At 41.6% G+C, this 17217-nt stretch overlaps 1 protein-coding gene across 1 annotated transcript in view; it reads right to left on the minus strand.

Annotated features, from left to right (window-relative positions):
- ext1b (exostosin glycosyltransferase 1b) overlaps positions 1-17217 on the minus strand; it is a 110116-nt gene that overhangs the window by 6415 nt on the left and 86484 nt on the right. The window contains exons 5-9 of the mRNA XM_029442995.1: positions 17036-17168; positions 14372-14490; positions 9531-9626; positions 2723-2812; positions 472-632 (exon numbers count right to left, since the gene is read on the minus strand). Coding sequence (XP_029298855.1) covers positions 472-632; positions 2723-2812; positions 9531-9626; positions 14372-14490; positions 17036-17168 — 599 coding nt within the window. The remainder of the gene's footprint in view (positions 1-471; positions 633-2722; positions 2813-9530; positions 9627-14371; positions 14491-17035; positions 17169-17217) is intronic.

The following is a 17217-nucleotide window of genomic DNA, read 5'->3' on the forward strand; positions in this document are numbered from 1 at the left end:
CGGATGGATTAAACGACTGAGTTATTGAAAGTGATTAAGCGTTTGGTTACAGTGATTGGCTGACTTCAGCTTAATGGACTGCGCCCATCACAGCCGAGTGAAGCCATATTAAAGCTGACAGAGCTGTAGTAAAACTAAACGCAGGAACTATGAAACACCGTGTAGCAGACAAATTGACAGTTTTTGGGATAAAACATACCCAGTGTCAAAACACTGGTTTCCTGAGGCTGTGCAACACTGAACATCACACCTACTTTCATAATCTACAGATCACTGCATCAAAGTGTTGCATCAAAAGAAAGACGACAGAACACTGGAGAGCAGAGTAGAGCAAAGCTGTGATCCCCGTATAACAGAAGGGAAACAGAACACAAGTAAAGGAACATAAGAGAAAACAGCGAGGCGGAGTGAAACAGTGAGTAAACAGCTGCACTGGAAGTTTTACAGATCAATGTGCAGCGTGTACTGTACCTGTGGTAGATGGCGGCCCCGGTCAGCACCATTGAATAATCGTTGGTCCATTTGGATGTGTAGCCCCAACGCTCCTTGTTACTGTCCCAGAAGTGGCTGCGAGCGGGGTAACCTACGATTCGCTCTGGAAAGCTCTGCCAGACGGTGAAGGCAAAGTCCACCTGGAGAGACACAAATACAGATTTTAATAACTAATAACTCATATGTTAAGCGGATTACAACTATTTAACTTGTGTTTTATATAAGTCATACATATATAAGTCATCTGGGAAAGATCCATTGTAAATGGGGGTTATCCTCCTTCAGCAGGACACTTGACTTCTTGACAACATATTGTTTGATATATCTCACAAATTCAAAACTACTTATTACGTCCAACTGTTTCGCCATTACTTTAAACTATCTTAACCACATTCTATTCATAAACAACTTATTAACATTATTAACTAACTCTATAACTGACTTCATGGCTTTTTAGAAAGTATGACAACCTGGCAACCCCAAAGTTGCTATTATTAATGTCTGAATACAACTGATACAAAATAATAATAATGTATTTACTAACCATTAATTAAGCCATTATTACAACACAATTGGAAAAATGCGACAACACAGGAGTATTCCTGAAGGTATTTATTCATTTTAAGCTGTAGTGCGAGATCTTTTACATATAAAACCTCCGTTACATTCTTCAAGCTCTTGCCAAACAAGTTCACACAATGCTGACTAATCGCCGTCAGGGAAACCTCTCTGTATTTCGTAGTGTACCGAAGTTGTGCTATCTGTGGTGACTTTCCCGCGCTGGTTTGTGTAATTATTTCTCCCCCCCATAGGGTTAAAAGCATGAAATATGTTATATGAAATGTTGAGAAATGACATTAGGTTTAGATAAATGTGCTATTTACAGTCTATATTGTGAAAGAAAAAATAAACAAAGAGGGAAAGCAGGAGACAACAGGGAGAGCTAACAAAAGGAAGTGCACACTCAAACAAATCACAGTGAGGATACAACCGAGGCAAAACCTCATCAAACACAAAGCAGTCTTTCCTAAGCAGCTGCCTGCAGCCAACTTCTGTGGCAGCGATCAAAGCATTCAATCAAATAATTAGATGAAAACATCAAAAAGGCCTCAGCTGCTCCTCAAACAGCCTGTTCTGCATTACACCACATATTACCACACTATACTTCACTGAGAGTGCTTACATTAATGAATACTTATGTCAAAACCCACCATAAAACACAATACGCATCATTTTTCTGTATCTCTTCCTGTCAGAATTTGTGCTTACGAACAAATCCCGAAGGAGGAGAAGAAGAAGAGCTCTGCCTCTATTCCGCTCTTGCTTTTAATGCAAGAGAGAGGTAGTAGAATAATAACGTAAGGAAAAAAACGTTGAACTAGTATCAAAAGGAAGTGTAGCTGGAAAGAAATGGCATAACATTACCATACATTGACTATAAAAAAACAAACATGGAAAATCCTTCAGAAGAACTGGATGGTATTTTATTGTGAAGGACAAGTATGCTTCTCACCATCTTCACTCAAGATAAGAAGGATTTAGAGGGAATAGGTAAGGGAGGCTGTGATGGTATTTTTGCCTGAACTTCTTTTTGAACTTGTACTGGCATTGATGCTTCAAAAACGCATTATTTGTGTACATAATCCAACTGCCTTCATGGAAGAAACACGGGTCAATTTGTATTTTTGGAGAATGGATTTTCCCCTCAGTGCCAGCTCTGCCTTGCCATTTTGATCCTCCACACAAACAGCCTTTATGAGATCTAATTCTACACTGTTCAAAGCAGCATCTGGCTTCCCATGGTGCTGCGCCAAAACCTGTCCTCGGGAAAAACAGGAACAGTACTGACAGCATGTGGAACAAAAATGCCCATAATGCTACACTCGCATAGGGGATTTGGGAGGTATGGCTGTAATTACAAGTCACAAAACATGAGGTGGAAGATAGAAAGAAAAGGAAAGAAAGGCGAATAGGGAAAAAAGTAAGGCACTGGGAGTAAAAGTCAGGGTACTTTAAGCGATTTAAGAATCGATCTTCAGAGTGATAACTTGAAAACACCAGAGATAAACAGAAAGGTAAAAAAAATATATATAAAGAGAAAATGCAGTCAGAGTTACTTCAGGGACATAGAGAGAGTTTGGATCTTTGTTCTCTCAAGAGGACCTGACTATTGAGAGGCAAAGAGAGAGAAATAGTTTTATATTCTCTATTTTATTATATTACAAGATACCTCTGTGGTGGACAACACTGTGTCTTCATCCAGGCTGAGGACAGCGTCAGTCACTATTGTCTCGTAGGGCAAAAAACGACTGCTCATCACCTGCAGAGGGAAACACAGAGCACACATGATTAAAACCACATCATTCGAAAGAAAACAGTTGGATTCCCCCCTTCAAACAGCATGAAATTGTGATCATTTGGTTGCCTGGAACACATGAAAGAAAGGCTTGAAGGAGCAAATGTGTATCTGAAGGCTGTGGAAAATGTCTGAAAAAAAGGAGTAAAGAAAGAGTAAATTCCCTTCTTGTAAACGTTGTCCCGTTTTCTTTTTTTCAAACTATCAGTGCATAGGTGTTTATTCACACAGATGACAGTCGAACATCACCATGAAAACATTAATAGCTCCATGTCATCCTAAATCATTGCAGGTTGTTTTGAGGGTTTTGTTCCAAATATGGGCTATTTCATGTAACATCTGGGAATGGTTGCCTTTTTTAACAATAAAGACATTTTCTCATGTTTTCTGTTGATTCAAGTTTCTCAGCTGGAAAACGTAATAAATCCATCCATCCATTACCGCCAATTATTCAGTTTTAGGTGGTGGTGACACTGGCAGTAGACTTAGCATGGTAGCCTAAGTGAACATCTCCCTAGCTATGACCTTTAGCACCTCCTGGAGATTCCCAAAACATTTCCAAACAAGATGGGATACTATATGTAATCCCTCCAGCATGTCCTTGGTCTGCTCCATAGACTGTATACAAGTGGACATAGCCGGCGTGATGTCTCCCATTGGTTTGTGGACTACGGTTTTGAAGCCTTGAGTTTGGCACTTTGGCTGTCGCCATCTTGGTTTTTTGGAACAAGAAGTTACACAAGAGAGTGGAGCAAAGTACAGCTGAACACTGAACATGATCTTGATAAACTTTCATGACATTAAAACACACTCTGAAAGGGTTAAAGTTCCAAGAGAAAAAAATGGACAATACCCAAGCTGGACGACGGCGTGGTAGCGACCTGTCAATCACAATGTAGCCACGCCCTAAAGCGTGCCTTAAGTGAGGAGTAGGATAATTTTTCATAGACTTCTATACAATCAGACATCTTTTTACAGCCAGTGGAGTTGCCTCCTGCTGGCTAATAGAAAGGATGCAGGTTAAAGGCACTTCCTACTTGATTTCACATTTCAGACTCGGAGGTTGGCGCTTAGTCTACTCCTACTTGGACATGCCATGAAAACCTTCAAAGAGAGTCAACAAGGAGGCATCTGAATCACGTGCCCAAACCACGCTAAAGACTTTAACGGACTTACGGAGAAGCGATAATACTATCTTAAGCAGAAACAATCTGTAAACACAACACTGACTTTATTACCTTTAATGTTGATATGGCAAACTTGTTAGCAAACAGTTGCCTACACATTGAGCAGTTACGGAGCAACATTATCATTTATTTGCGTCCAATATTAAAATTTTTATTAACTCTGTTTTTGGTCTCTACAAACTCCTCAGGGGAATATTTTTAGCTGTTCAATTCTCCACTATGTTCACCAGCTGGTAGCTAACTTTATCTGTCCTTTGGAGCTGGTAGGTAGAGTACAGTTGTTCTTTTTGCAGACTGCCAATTGTGTGCCAGAAAACCAAAACAATGAGCTGAAAGACGCTAAATAGAGACAAACTGCAGTCCTTGTGGTTTCATCGTTCACACGTGACCCTGACATCTAATTCTTTCAGTCACTACCCAAAGCTCATGAGTTTTTAAATTAGATCCCCTGGTAGAGCTTCACCTCGAGATACATTTTAGAATAAAAAAAAAAAACAAACAGCAGCACGCAGAGAAGAAGAGAAAAGCCAATATCCTACGCTTTACTGCACGCTGCCTCCCCCATTTTCAACACTGATAGAGTGCTGATACAAGTTTCCATTACTGCTGCAGGGTCGTCTTTCTCTTTTAAAATCAATAACGACACATAAATGCAGCCAGACACACAGCATGATTCATGTGTCCCACATATGGCACAAATCCACCGTTCCTATCCACCATTGTTAAAAAAAAAACAAAGGAATACACTTAACAGCAAATGAAAGCAAACAATACATGACAGTCTTTGAATATTTACTGGAAGCACAGAGAGTGATGGTGGCCGGGGGCCTGCTGGGTGGCTGTAGAGACCAACATCTTGAGGATATTTAGACGGGAAGTCTTTCGGTCTGTTGCCTTGATGAAAAGCGCTCAGATGAGAAAACAGCAGCTTCTCGTTGAAGAAGTGTGTGTGTGTGTTTGTGTGTGTGTGTGTGTGTGTGTGTGTGTGTGTGTGTGTGTGTGTGTGTGTGTGTGTGTGTGTGTGTGTGTGTGTGTGTGTGTGTGTGTGTGTGTGTGTGTGTGTGTGTGTGTGATGTGTGTGCTCGAGCTCAAACTACATCCCACACAAACAAGAAACAGCTCACAATACATAACTTTAATGGACATAGAGACGGAAACGCAGCCTGATACACAGTATATATACATACACTCTAACAGCTTGTTATTCAGTGTTGGAGCACAGCTCTGAAGGTCAGGCCTCTGTGAGAATACTTGTTCTTTTAAAACGTTGCGTGCACTGAAAAGCCATTACTTTTACATTTGAAAATAGTCAGTGTTGACCTCTTTTCTCTATCAACTCTTTGTCTACCTGCTGCGCTCAGGAGGAATGACCTCACTCAACAGGTCTTCATCACTCCTACAGCCCAGGGCAGCAGCAAACAACCAAGAGAAATGCAAGACTTTACCGTCTAGTGCTGCAACTAATTACTTTTATTATCGACCAACCTTTAAGTGTTTAAAAAATCGTGAAATATTGAAAAATGCCTAAGGTGAGGTCTTCAAACGGCTTATTAAATCCAAGTCCAAAACTCAAAGATTTTTGTTTTCCAATTACATAAAGTATCAAATCAACAGCTAAGATGAGCACAACATGGAAAAGTAATTTTAAAAACATCCTTAAATGTATTGCAGTTATGATTGTCTTTAGTGTTTGGGTTTTGACTCCGCTTTTGATTAGTTGTATCAGGCTGTGGCTAAAGAATAACGATGTTGTTTTGAATTTTATGTGCAAGAATTCAGCGCTTTCTGTTGCATGATTTCATTTTCCTATTCATTAAACAGCAGTTAGTTTGAGATATACAATTGATGACAAATGAGACAAACAAAAGCTGCAAATCTTTACGTTTTCAAAAGCTAGAACTTGCAAATGACAGATAAAAGGATTCATCTGTAATCGTCTCAACACTGATCTGTTCCGTGTAATGGAAGAAGGAAACTGTGTCCTGGTGTTGTGCATTGTTGTTTATCAGATTGTTACATAGTAGTTGACTAAATGTCTAAAACTATTAATAGGCAACATAATACGGAACAACTGTATTTAATACTTTAGGGCTCAAACTGACATAGTGTCATACACTGGGACTACCTGTTCTAACTTTGAGAGCAGTACGTGTTCATCGAACTGTTTGCGTTTGTGAGAGAAACAATTTGGTGATGAAAAAGGCAGACTGAACATAAAGCTGTTAAAATGTCTAAAACTGTAAATAGGCAACAATTAAGGTTTTAATACTGATTTAATGGATAAATGCGGAAGATGTCAGAGTCTTACTGCAGGTGCACTGTTTTTGCAGTTATAAAATAAAGTATAAAACATGGATTCCTGGCACTTAATTTGACATGTACACCCCACCACTTCCCGCTCCCACCACCTCACACAGCGGAGCCTCAACGCTGCTGGGGCTCGGTCAAGTGCCATCTGCTCCCCTTCTCTCCAAAAACCCTCCAGAGGCAACAACAGCAGCTGATAGTTTCGACTGTCACTCACATTTTAAGAGGGCGGTGAAGCCGACGTGTGTGAGTGACAGTTGTATTTACAGGACGAAGAAAAGGAGAGAAAATAAGAGTTGAGAGGAAAGAGGAGAGGCGGCACCTCCCTCTCATTTCTAGTGTCATCAACACTGCTGTGATGTCCTGCGGGCATATAGAGAGAAACAAAACAATCCCAGGTCTGCGCTCTATGTTTTCCCCTTGTTTATTGGCGGAATGTGTCACAGAGAATACCAGCGAAGAAGAAGCGGAGAGAGAACAAGATAGGAGACAGGAGGGGAGAAAGTGACAGTGAGACAAACACCAAAAAGGGACGTACAAAAAGACAAAGAGAGGATGAGAGGCTGGTGTTTCCAACTCCCAGGTGGTTTGTAATGTTAGAAGTGTGACATATTAGCCTGGGGCATCCTGGTTCTCTCCAGGAATGTGAGCTCTTACAGCAGGAATCTGCCTCCAGCACTTCACCTCCTCTCTAAAGGACAGCAGCAGAGAATGAGGGAGACGGAGAAAGGAGAGAGGAGGACCACCAGTTTGTGTAAACCATATTAAACACTGCTGGGATTCTCACACGGCTTAGATCAACAGTCATAAACCAGAGTTTTGGCCACCGTGCCAGAGAGACAGAGAGGCTGACAGAAGGAAGGACAGAGGGAACATGGTTACATGAGAAGGTGGTGTCATTACATGTTTTCTTACTGTCAACAAATCCCATGACAAGACCCACACTTACAATGTCTGCCACTCTTTAAAAGGCTTAGTCATTTCTTAAAACAGCTGTAGTTCTTCTTCAACTTTACTCAAACTGGAGGGACTAGTGCATTTTTGGGGGACTATTTTCAGCTGCGGAGGAATATACATTTAATGCTTTGTGTGTCTCAAACTACTGTGCAAAGAACATGTTTGTATTTTTCAACCTCAGTTCCTTCATTTGTAGAGCATAAAGGTTCAGCTCGTCTAATATTCAACTCCTTACAGTGTGGAGGCTTTGAATCAGAATTCAGGCCACCATGTTTGGAAAATAAATGAAAAATAAAATGTAGCTTGTAGTTGACTGAAGAAATAAAATATGGAACATCTAAATCATTTAAAAATTAGGGGGAATGGATGCATTGAGGGACTTAGACTCGGTATGACCTCAGTGTTTCTAAAATTCTGGCTACGGTTCTGAGATGAGTATGCAAATAAAAAAGAGAAATAAGAAAAGGAGAGGACGATGCGGTGATAGAGAGAAGCAAAAATAAGATGAGAGGAAGAGAAAATGATGAAGAGGGGAAAAAGAGAGGATATGTGGGTGAGGAAGGGGATGAAAGAGAGAGGGGATAAGCAAGAAAGTGGCAAGAAAAAAGGCGAATAGGATGAAAAACTCTCTCCTCCTCTCTTCCTCCCTCTCTTCCTCTGTGGGGTGGAAGAACACAGCTTGGCTCGCCACAGTAAACACAGAATCCGCCACAACCACAACAAACCACAGGCTGCCTGGCACACACACACACACAATGCCAGTACGCTAAGCCTGTTCTGTTCATTTTTTGCGTGCACACAGCTACACACAGAGCCCTCCCGCTGTGATTGACAGCTCGGGTGAAACCACTCAGAGCCACGAGGAGAGGTAAACCATAAACCAAGCCTACCGCTGGGTGACTGACACTGATGTGAAAACCACTTCCTCTGATTGGCAGGTGAAGTTAAGTCCTCACGAGCGGAAGGGGGAGAGGATGACGTCGGATCAGTCTGATGTCTCGGAAAATACAGACGTGGTACAAAAACGAGCTCGGATCAGTGCGTGTCCACGTCTGACCTTTGACTTTGACAAGGAGAGGTCACGGGGAGGTCGAGAGGAACACAGCAACCGCTTCAACACGGCAGAGTCTTCCGCCTAATAAGGTCGTCATTATAAACGCCACTGAGGCTGGAGCCTTAACTCAACACATGGGTCTCTTATGACAGCGTCAGTCATAAGAACAGAGAAAGAAAACAAGATATCTCTAGACTGACATGCTGAGAAAAATTGACACTCACACTCACCTAATTATATTAAAAAAATGTTTTCCTGTGTACGAGAAGATATTGTGAAAGTAATAATAATGTTAGCGCTGAACGGAGTAGTTAATTAATCAATTAGCCAATCAACACAAAATTAATAATCTACAACTATTTTGACGTTATATAATCCTTTGTAATTAAAAAATAAATAAAATCCAAAGATATTTAAAGAGGAGCATTTATCACTTTCTCATTAGATTTTTATTATCTACTTTAATCATAAATAAATATTTAATTAACTGAACAAAGTGAAACTGGAGAAATATGTCACAGTCGAGTTGCAATATGCACTATAAATATACTAAATAAATAATATTCACTATTTTTATTATCACATAATGAAAATAATCTCGAGTCGCATCTCTAAAAACAATATGTTTGAATATAGATTTTGTAATTATGACTTTTAAATGTCTTGGATGTAAGGATCATGAGTTATAAAACACATAAAGATATAAACACATAAAATCTAACCCGATACATCATTTAATCAATGCTGTAGCTCGGCTTGTTTTATTGTGTATATTTAAAGTCATTCAACTCAACTGTAACTTATTTCTCCAGAGAGATTGTTTCACTCTCTTCAGTTAATTAGATATTGAGTTATGATTAAAATACAAAGAGCAATAAATACATTACAAATAAATACATGCTACTTACCCATTATTACCTTCTTATCTTGCCTAACAATATGCATTAGCCTCTCAGCGCTGCTTCCCCCCCCCACTCCAAAGTATATTTTTCCTATTACTGAGCTTTAATTGAAACCACACAAAATGTCCTTTAATGGAATCAATGCAGCACAAATCGAAACTCATTTAATCCCAGAAACTCTCTTGTTTGAGAATATGCATAAGATGAGCAGTGCAATTAGAAATGATAGTGATCACATCTTAAGGTAAATGTGAAGAATGAGGATTCGGGCTCACCTTATTCTCTCCCTCGATGACGATGACGGGCACTGAGGTGGCAGGCCAGCGGTGTTTGGCCGGGAGAGGCTTGTCACAGTTCCACAGGACAATAATCTAAAAGACAGAAGAACGATATTACCACCTGCAAATAACTGCATTGTATCTCATTTATTTTCCTCGAACTAAAACAACTCGCGGCACACTTCCCAGCTGGTTGAACATGTGACATTTACGTAACCTACAGCCAGCAAATGTCACCTTATTACAGGCTGATTGAACGTTAAAGAGCCAGAAGGGCAACTGAAGTGATAAAATATTTTCAATTATGGCTCCAGAATGGTTTGTACAATACAACACATATCAGTCACGTCCCATTGTCAGATTTCATTTCTAACTACGACATGTTGCTGTACACATTTTCCGCCCACATGATCTCACGCCAGATGATGTTTTACATGAAGGACTCATGTTTGGAGCTTGGACTGCTGTTCAGCGACATATACACGTCACATGGAGTTAACTTGCTCCCATTCACTTCAACGACAGACATCATTAATGTTTGATGAGGAGCACACACACACACAAACACACACAAACACACACACACACCAGTATGCCAGAAAACATACTATGTATGTGCCAATACATTGTATGTCAAATGCAGTATGCCAAAAATAAGATGTTCAACTGTATCTGGTCGCATTGTGCAGCATGTGAGCCAGCATGCTTCTCTGGCTATTCTGACCCACAGTCCTTTGCGCAGCAGATACTGTATATCGTATCCAGGTCTTCGTATACATCCATCATTTGTCCACATGTTGAAGCATTGCACACATGGCTGCAGTAAGAGTTTTGGTATTCAAAGAGTTTGAAGGGTGCTGTGTTTAGCTTAAGACTTAAGGCATTTGATCAAATGTGTTGCCACTGATTGAATATTTAAGACCCTTTTTACAAAATGCTGCTTTCAAAACGAGTCAGGTGGAAACATTAACAAGCCAGCTGGAAAAAGGGTTTTCAACCAACTCATGGAGCAGTTACAGTTTATTTTCAACCACATTATCAGTGGTTCTATTTCCCACACAATCAGGATGTTATTATTTAGCAGACACTCTCATCCAGAGCGATTACAGTGAACTAACTAAAGGGAAAGTTCTGGAGCAACTCGGGGTAATGAACTCGCAAGCTTTAGGTATTCTACCACCACAGTGTGTCCATATTCAATGCAGTAGGCAATAATACCGTAAAGCAGAAGTCTTCAACAGGGGGTCCACTTTTTGGTAGATTAAATGTCTTTAAATACACATTAACATGAGTCCAACATATTGTAGTGAACAGATAAATGGATCAGGGTCAGACATCTCACTAATGTGGGAGTACGTGTGCCATCCACAGATGGCTTGAGGATTCACTGTCCCTTCTACATGTATGTTGAAAATAAAAACATGAATCTGTGAACTATTTGAATAGCTCAGTGTTGTATGCAAGATGCACGTTTACAAATGGCAGTGGCACGGCCACCCTGTACCTTGCACATCTTTAAGATAAAAACATGAATATATGAACCTGTGTATTGATTGGATGGCTTAGTATTGAAGGCCCAGTTTAATATAAAACACAATCTTATACAATATATATAGTAGGGGGTCCCTGCTCCATTTCTTGGGGGTCCTTGGCTTGACCCCTGCTTTAAAGTGTACAAGAATGTAGGCAGTCTAGCTTTTGTGCAGTTACTGTGCAGCTCAACCACGTGAAGAGTGTGGGTATAGATTGTAAATCAAATGAAGCCCCCCCCCCCCCCCCCCCTTTTATCAAATTTAAAAACTTTACAAATAGCTGGTAAAAAAAAATGATTTCCAAAGATTTATTAGTGTGCGGTTCTCTGAGTTCTGCCTGGAGCGGTAGCACCACCATCTGTCGTGCTTTTCACTTCCAGTTCCTTCCTTTCCGTTGTGCACAGCGTTGAGGAACGGTAATGTTTGAGCAGCTTTAGTATGCATGCTGCCATTTTTCAGCACATTTCTTTCTTTCAGGAAAAACAGACTAAACTACAAGAGAGTGTAGTTAATCATATGTTACTGTCATTTATTCTATACTATATTGGTACAGCAAATCTACCCATGAAGTTGAGGTTGATAAATGATTGCATAAATTGAGACATTAAGACAAACAATGGCAAAGCAGAGCGCAAACACAACTAATATTAACATATTTTATCCTTAGGGATTGCTTTGCCTGAACCTATGGGGAATGAATACCCAGTTATCAGTGATAGGGAAAGTTATCACATCATCAGCAGCCTCCCATCCTGTGGTGTTCAGTTGCTGTGTGCTCGCTAAACTGCCCTGCTGAAATGTCCTTGAACAAGTCAGTTAATCCATCCCAGTTCTACCGTGCAGAGCTGTAGCAGACACTGTGCTCAGACGTCCCTGATGGAGGCCAACCCAAAGAATTTCCCTGCAGGGATCAATAAAGTTTCACATGATTCTGACATTAACTACGTCAGACGCAGCAGCGGTTCCCCTGGGGGGGGCTCTGCTCCCTGACTGGACCTGCCAAATGATGAGCTGGGAGCCGTGTGGATGTCTCTGTCAAGGTGTTTGCCTTGTGACTATACAGCAGCTGTGTGGAAATATGTCGCTGGTCTAGAAAAGAAAGATGACACACAGCTGTTTGATGAATGGGCAAAATTATCTCATCATTATAAGCCAGCACAGATAAAAAGCTAAACAAGCATCATTCATGAGGCGGAATCATGGCGAGAAAGTGTTTGTCATTGTGAGATAACAACAGGTATACATTCAGGATCTCTGCACACACACGCACGCACACACACTCACAGAAACGTGCTATTCCTCTCTTACTGGGGCTCTATTCGTAGATTAGAAAGACAGATGGTGTCTCTGTCAGCCCACCAGCGCTCTCAGGGTGCCGATGGTGGCATCGTGTGTGCGTATGCATGCCTGCATGTGTGCGTGTGTGTGTGTGTGTGTGTCTAGGAAAAGTGTGAAGAAACTGTTAGTGTAGAAGTGGAGATTACAGTGGAAGAATGCATGTGCACACAGCAGGAGATCCACTAATGACAGAATGCACCTCAAAAGCTTTCTTGCGTCCAATTTAGCCTCCTCCACCCTCTGAGTTCTTGCATTCTCTCCTCTCCATTCATTTATTTATATCCCTTCCCTCAGCAGACCCTCTCTCGTTCTCTCTCCTCTTTTCTGTGTGCTGAGAGTGGAAGGAAAAATATCCCGGCTGTGTACCTGGCTCTCCACTCATAGTGCACAGCCTGGAGAACGCAAACACAGAAGCACCACTATGAAAATTACGTTTTTAAAATGATGCTGTTGTGAGAGAATGTTTCGGAGAGAGGTTGTCTGTAGATGTAAAGCTGGATATCAAACCTCTATAACTGACGTGTCCGTAACACAAAACGGTCGGAATCGATTGCTTCCTCAGATACGTACTCAAGGGCCACTTACACACTTGTTCTATATTCTTCAAAAGCAAACAGGGCTTCACCAGCAGAGGAAGTTTGCTTAGTTGCAATTGTACCGTGACCTTGAAACAGCAGTAAACAAGGTCCACTTATTGGCTTGTTCTGGAGCTTTTGACCACATCACCATATCGAGTAAGTGGATCTTTACTGGGGAGCATTTCGTGAAGAATAAACTGTCAAGATCAATAACTTTGTTCAGTCATACACTGCACATAACAATCATTGTGTCAGGCTGCTTGTGTTTGGTCAAACACATTAAAAAGGGGGACTCCACCAATTTACACTTCAAAATCAGTTTATGGTAATGAGGAGCACTACTCATTACCACAGCTGTGTAATGGCCATGGGGGGAGCTTTTTTTAAATTGATGTAATCAGGATTATTTTAGCTTCGGAGAGGAGACAAATTAAAGACAGAAAGTTATAAACTAGAAGCGTAGACGTGGGAATTTATAAGGCAAGAAAGGTGTAACAAAAACATTCTACTAAGTTACATTATGGGAAGTGTAGGATCTATTATCCCTTTAACATTTGAGCAATTCATCTTCTCTCTAAAGCCACATGTTTATATTCCTAAAGATGGGGCATTGAACAAAGTGTTGTTTTGGAATCCGGATTAGAACCAAAGTTTCGTATTTACACTAGCATCAAAACATTTAAAATATTAACCAACAGTGCACAATAACCGCTCACGTGGATATGTACAGAAACACACACATGGACAACCACAGACACACAGGCATGAAATATACACACACATCCCTCCTACTCAAACACACATTCATACACACAACTCACCCTGCTGTGCAACACACAATCACAGACCTGCACATTCATGCACGGCCCCTCCTACACAAAATACAAACTTGCTTACTCATACACTCTGCCGGCCAAACAAACAAACAAAGACACACACACATACACACCCACGCGAAAACCAGCCATCGGAGAGCAAATTCCATTTCATTTCCCGTGCTGGTAAGGAGCAAGCGGGGGAATCAATACATGCCGTCTCCAGCTGTGCTGAAGGGGGTTTCGCTGCCATGGAGACAGATGTAGCACTGCTACAAATTGCTGCTCTAATTCAATCCACCAGAGTTAACACACACACTCACACACAGGGAAGGAGGATGAGCGTCGTTGTTGCTCTTGTTGGAAAATGCGATCGCAAAGCAGCCGTATGAGCTGCTTAATGCGGCACAATTTGGGGAGTCACGAGGTGGAAATCAGTGGAGGATGCTGCAGTGCACACACACACAGACACACACACACACACACACACACACACACACACACAGACACACAGACACACAGACACACACACACACACACACACACACACACACACACACGACTAAGTCCTTTACCTGTGCACAGTACTGGGACTTGGCCACAGCTACCAGGAGCTTGAGTATGGGCTGGGACTGGGACACCAGAGGGGAGACAGCATGGATGACCGCTGTGAACTTGGGGTACGGTTTAATACCTGAAACACAACAGAAAGATGGTCATTCGTTAATGCAGTTTTAAAAATTCCCGAAAAACAATGCCGGCTGGAACGCAGCGAGCCGACTGTCAGCCATCAATGAAATATCAGGCTCTTTGAAGAGAAAAAAGCCGAACGAGAACTGAAGGCTCTCATTTACAAACACTTCATATCTATTTTCAGAGAGATGTTTAAAGATGTTACTTGAAACGAGCCTGTCAGCGGTTAAAAAATATAGATGATATAATTGTACGGGATGTACATTTTCAAGCTAGTCTTAAAATATTCAACAACGTTAATGTGTTTTGAAAATGCCAAATCTCTTGATCGCTGAATATTTCATTTTGGAAACTCTTCAGCTGTGTCTGGAACCCAATGAACAGACAACTAAGTGCTGATGTGACTTTAAATTCAGCCTGACTTGATGTTGGAATAGATTAATCGAGGCAGAAAATGAGCAGGAAATAAGATATTGAGCAAGACAGATCATAGAGGACGTTCAACTTTTCCTAATTTAAATCTAATCTAACCCAAGCCAACAAAGCATGGCGCGGCGGAGATAGCATTAGCAGAGTCTCTCCTTTCCGCCACTGAGCAACTTTTATGATGAGGGGTATACGCGCTCTTTAAACTTGGTAAACTATCCTTGTGATTTGCAATAAAAAACTTTAGAGTGTGCAGAAGTTTTAAACACATAGGATGTAAATGTGTTACAAGCTCAAGAACAGACTGACAAACTGAAGCAGAATTAATGTCATGGAGCCTCTTTTAGATTTTGGAAGTGCATGCTGTTTTCTGTCTTTAGCAAATGATTCTCAGAGGCTTTTATCACATTCTGTATGAGCGCATTACACATCCAACAAGATAAATGTTTATAGAAACACAAACGTCTTGTTTGGATTGATTCAGCCGTTGGAGGCCATTTAATACCCACAATGACAAGTATGTGGACATGCCTGTTTACATACTTTTGTTTGGTGGGGGGGGGGTTATTGTTCCATATAAGGAAAGTCTTAAAGCTACAACATAACTGACATTTTAGACCAGTGATTCACAACCTATTTGGATTGTGACCCCAATGATCCTTTCACAGGCTATGTCTATGAAGCAATGAGCACAAAAGAGCCCCTCAAAAACTCAATGATTTAAATTGAATCATTTTAAAAAGGACAAACTAGCCGACATTTTACAAGAAAACAGCAAAGTTAAGAGCACACCCTCAGGTTTCTACTATTCTAGACGACAGTTTACTTCCACTTGGCAACAGTCTGGGGAAGGCCCTTTCATCTTTCAACATGACAGTTGTGCACAACGGCAGGTTTATCAAGAAATTGTCCTCCTAGTTTTCTGAGTTTTGGAAGAAATTGCCTGGCCTGCACGGAGCCTGACCCAAATACTGTCCAACACCTCAGGGAGGATATCCAGGCTTCATCTCCCAACATCACTGGCCGACGTCACTAATGCTCTTATGGCTGAATGGGAGCGAATCCCTGCAGACAAGTTACAAAATCATGTGGAACTAAATGGAAGATGTCCAAACATTACGTACGGGTGGTTATGTTCTGGCGTCCACATACTTTTGGCCACGGAGAGTGCATCAGTAGAGGCCTCATGGCATTTTAATATAGATTGTGTCAAACATATGCTATATGATATCAGCCTAAAAAAGTATTTCGGCTTGTATATGAAAAGCAAATAACTAAAGCAACAAAAACAAGATCTGCTCCCGCTGTGTCTGAGTGGTAATACGCATAATGAGTGTGTGTGTCTTGTTATTGGATCTTAGAAAACAAGAAGAAGTGTGAGATGGAAACAAACTCTATTGCTTTGATTTTACTCAATTAGCCATCAGCGACAAGCCACCTTGTCTCCCAAACACCTATCCGTGTTTAATTGCTTCCTCTTGCCGGTGTTGTAATCCATGCCTGTCACCGTGCCCATCCATTTTAATATGAGCCCTCCACTCCGGGTGCTCCATCAACTGAAGCTGTGCGTTTGTACCAACGCCGTCTGTGCATGTACGAGTGTGTGTGTGTGTGTGTGTGTTGTGGCAGCGCTGGATAATGATGGAGTGAAGGAGTGAGGGATGGAGAGGCTCCCGGGTCACAGATATGTGGTGAGGGAAAACTCGGCGCTGCTGAACCGTAGCGGGAGGAATTGGCCTTGCTGCAGCCGTAGCACCAGTAGCACTGCTGACTCAAAACTCAATGATGGACAGGCGGGTGTGTCAGCACGGCTAATACAAACATCTGTCAATGGCCCATTGCTCCACTCCACTTGCCGCCACACACGCCATTGGAGGAGGGCAGTAGATCAGGGGAAGAGGCCATGTTTCCGACAAGCTCCGAGGCAGCAGCTAGACCAGAACCTACTGAAACATCTACTTGTACAAAATTGCCAAAATATTTGGTGTTGTAGTGACCGATGATAAAGAAACTTTTATGACCAACTTTTATGGGTCATTGCTACACAGGCGTGTAGCAGCGTTATGTAACAGCACTTTGTACAGTTCATGACTCTGCTTCTGTGTTTGCGTGTTACTGACCCAGTGTGGCGTAGTAGAAGGGGAAGTCTCCCAGGTATCCAGAGTACTGCGGCAGGGCGAGGAGTCCCCCAGGGTGACTGTTCCACATCAGGCTGCTCCTGGAGCCGTGCTCCAACACGCGGTCCTGGATGATCTGCACACGGAAACGGCAAGAAACACACATTACACTCCAAATAAACTCG

Source organism: Cottoperca gobio, chromosome 11 (genome assembly GCF_900634415.1).
Source record: "Cottoperca gobio chromosome 11, fCotGob3.1, whole genome shotgun sequence".
NCBI lineage: Eukaryota > Metazoa > Chordata > Actinopteri > Perciformes > Bovichtidae > Cottoperca > Cottoperca gobio.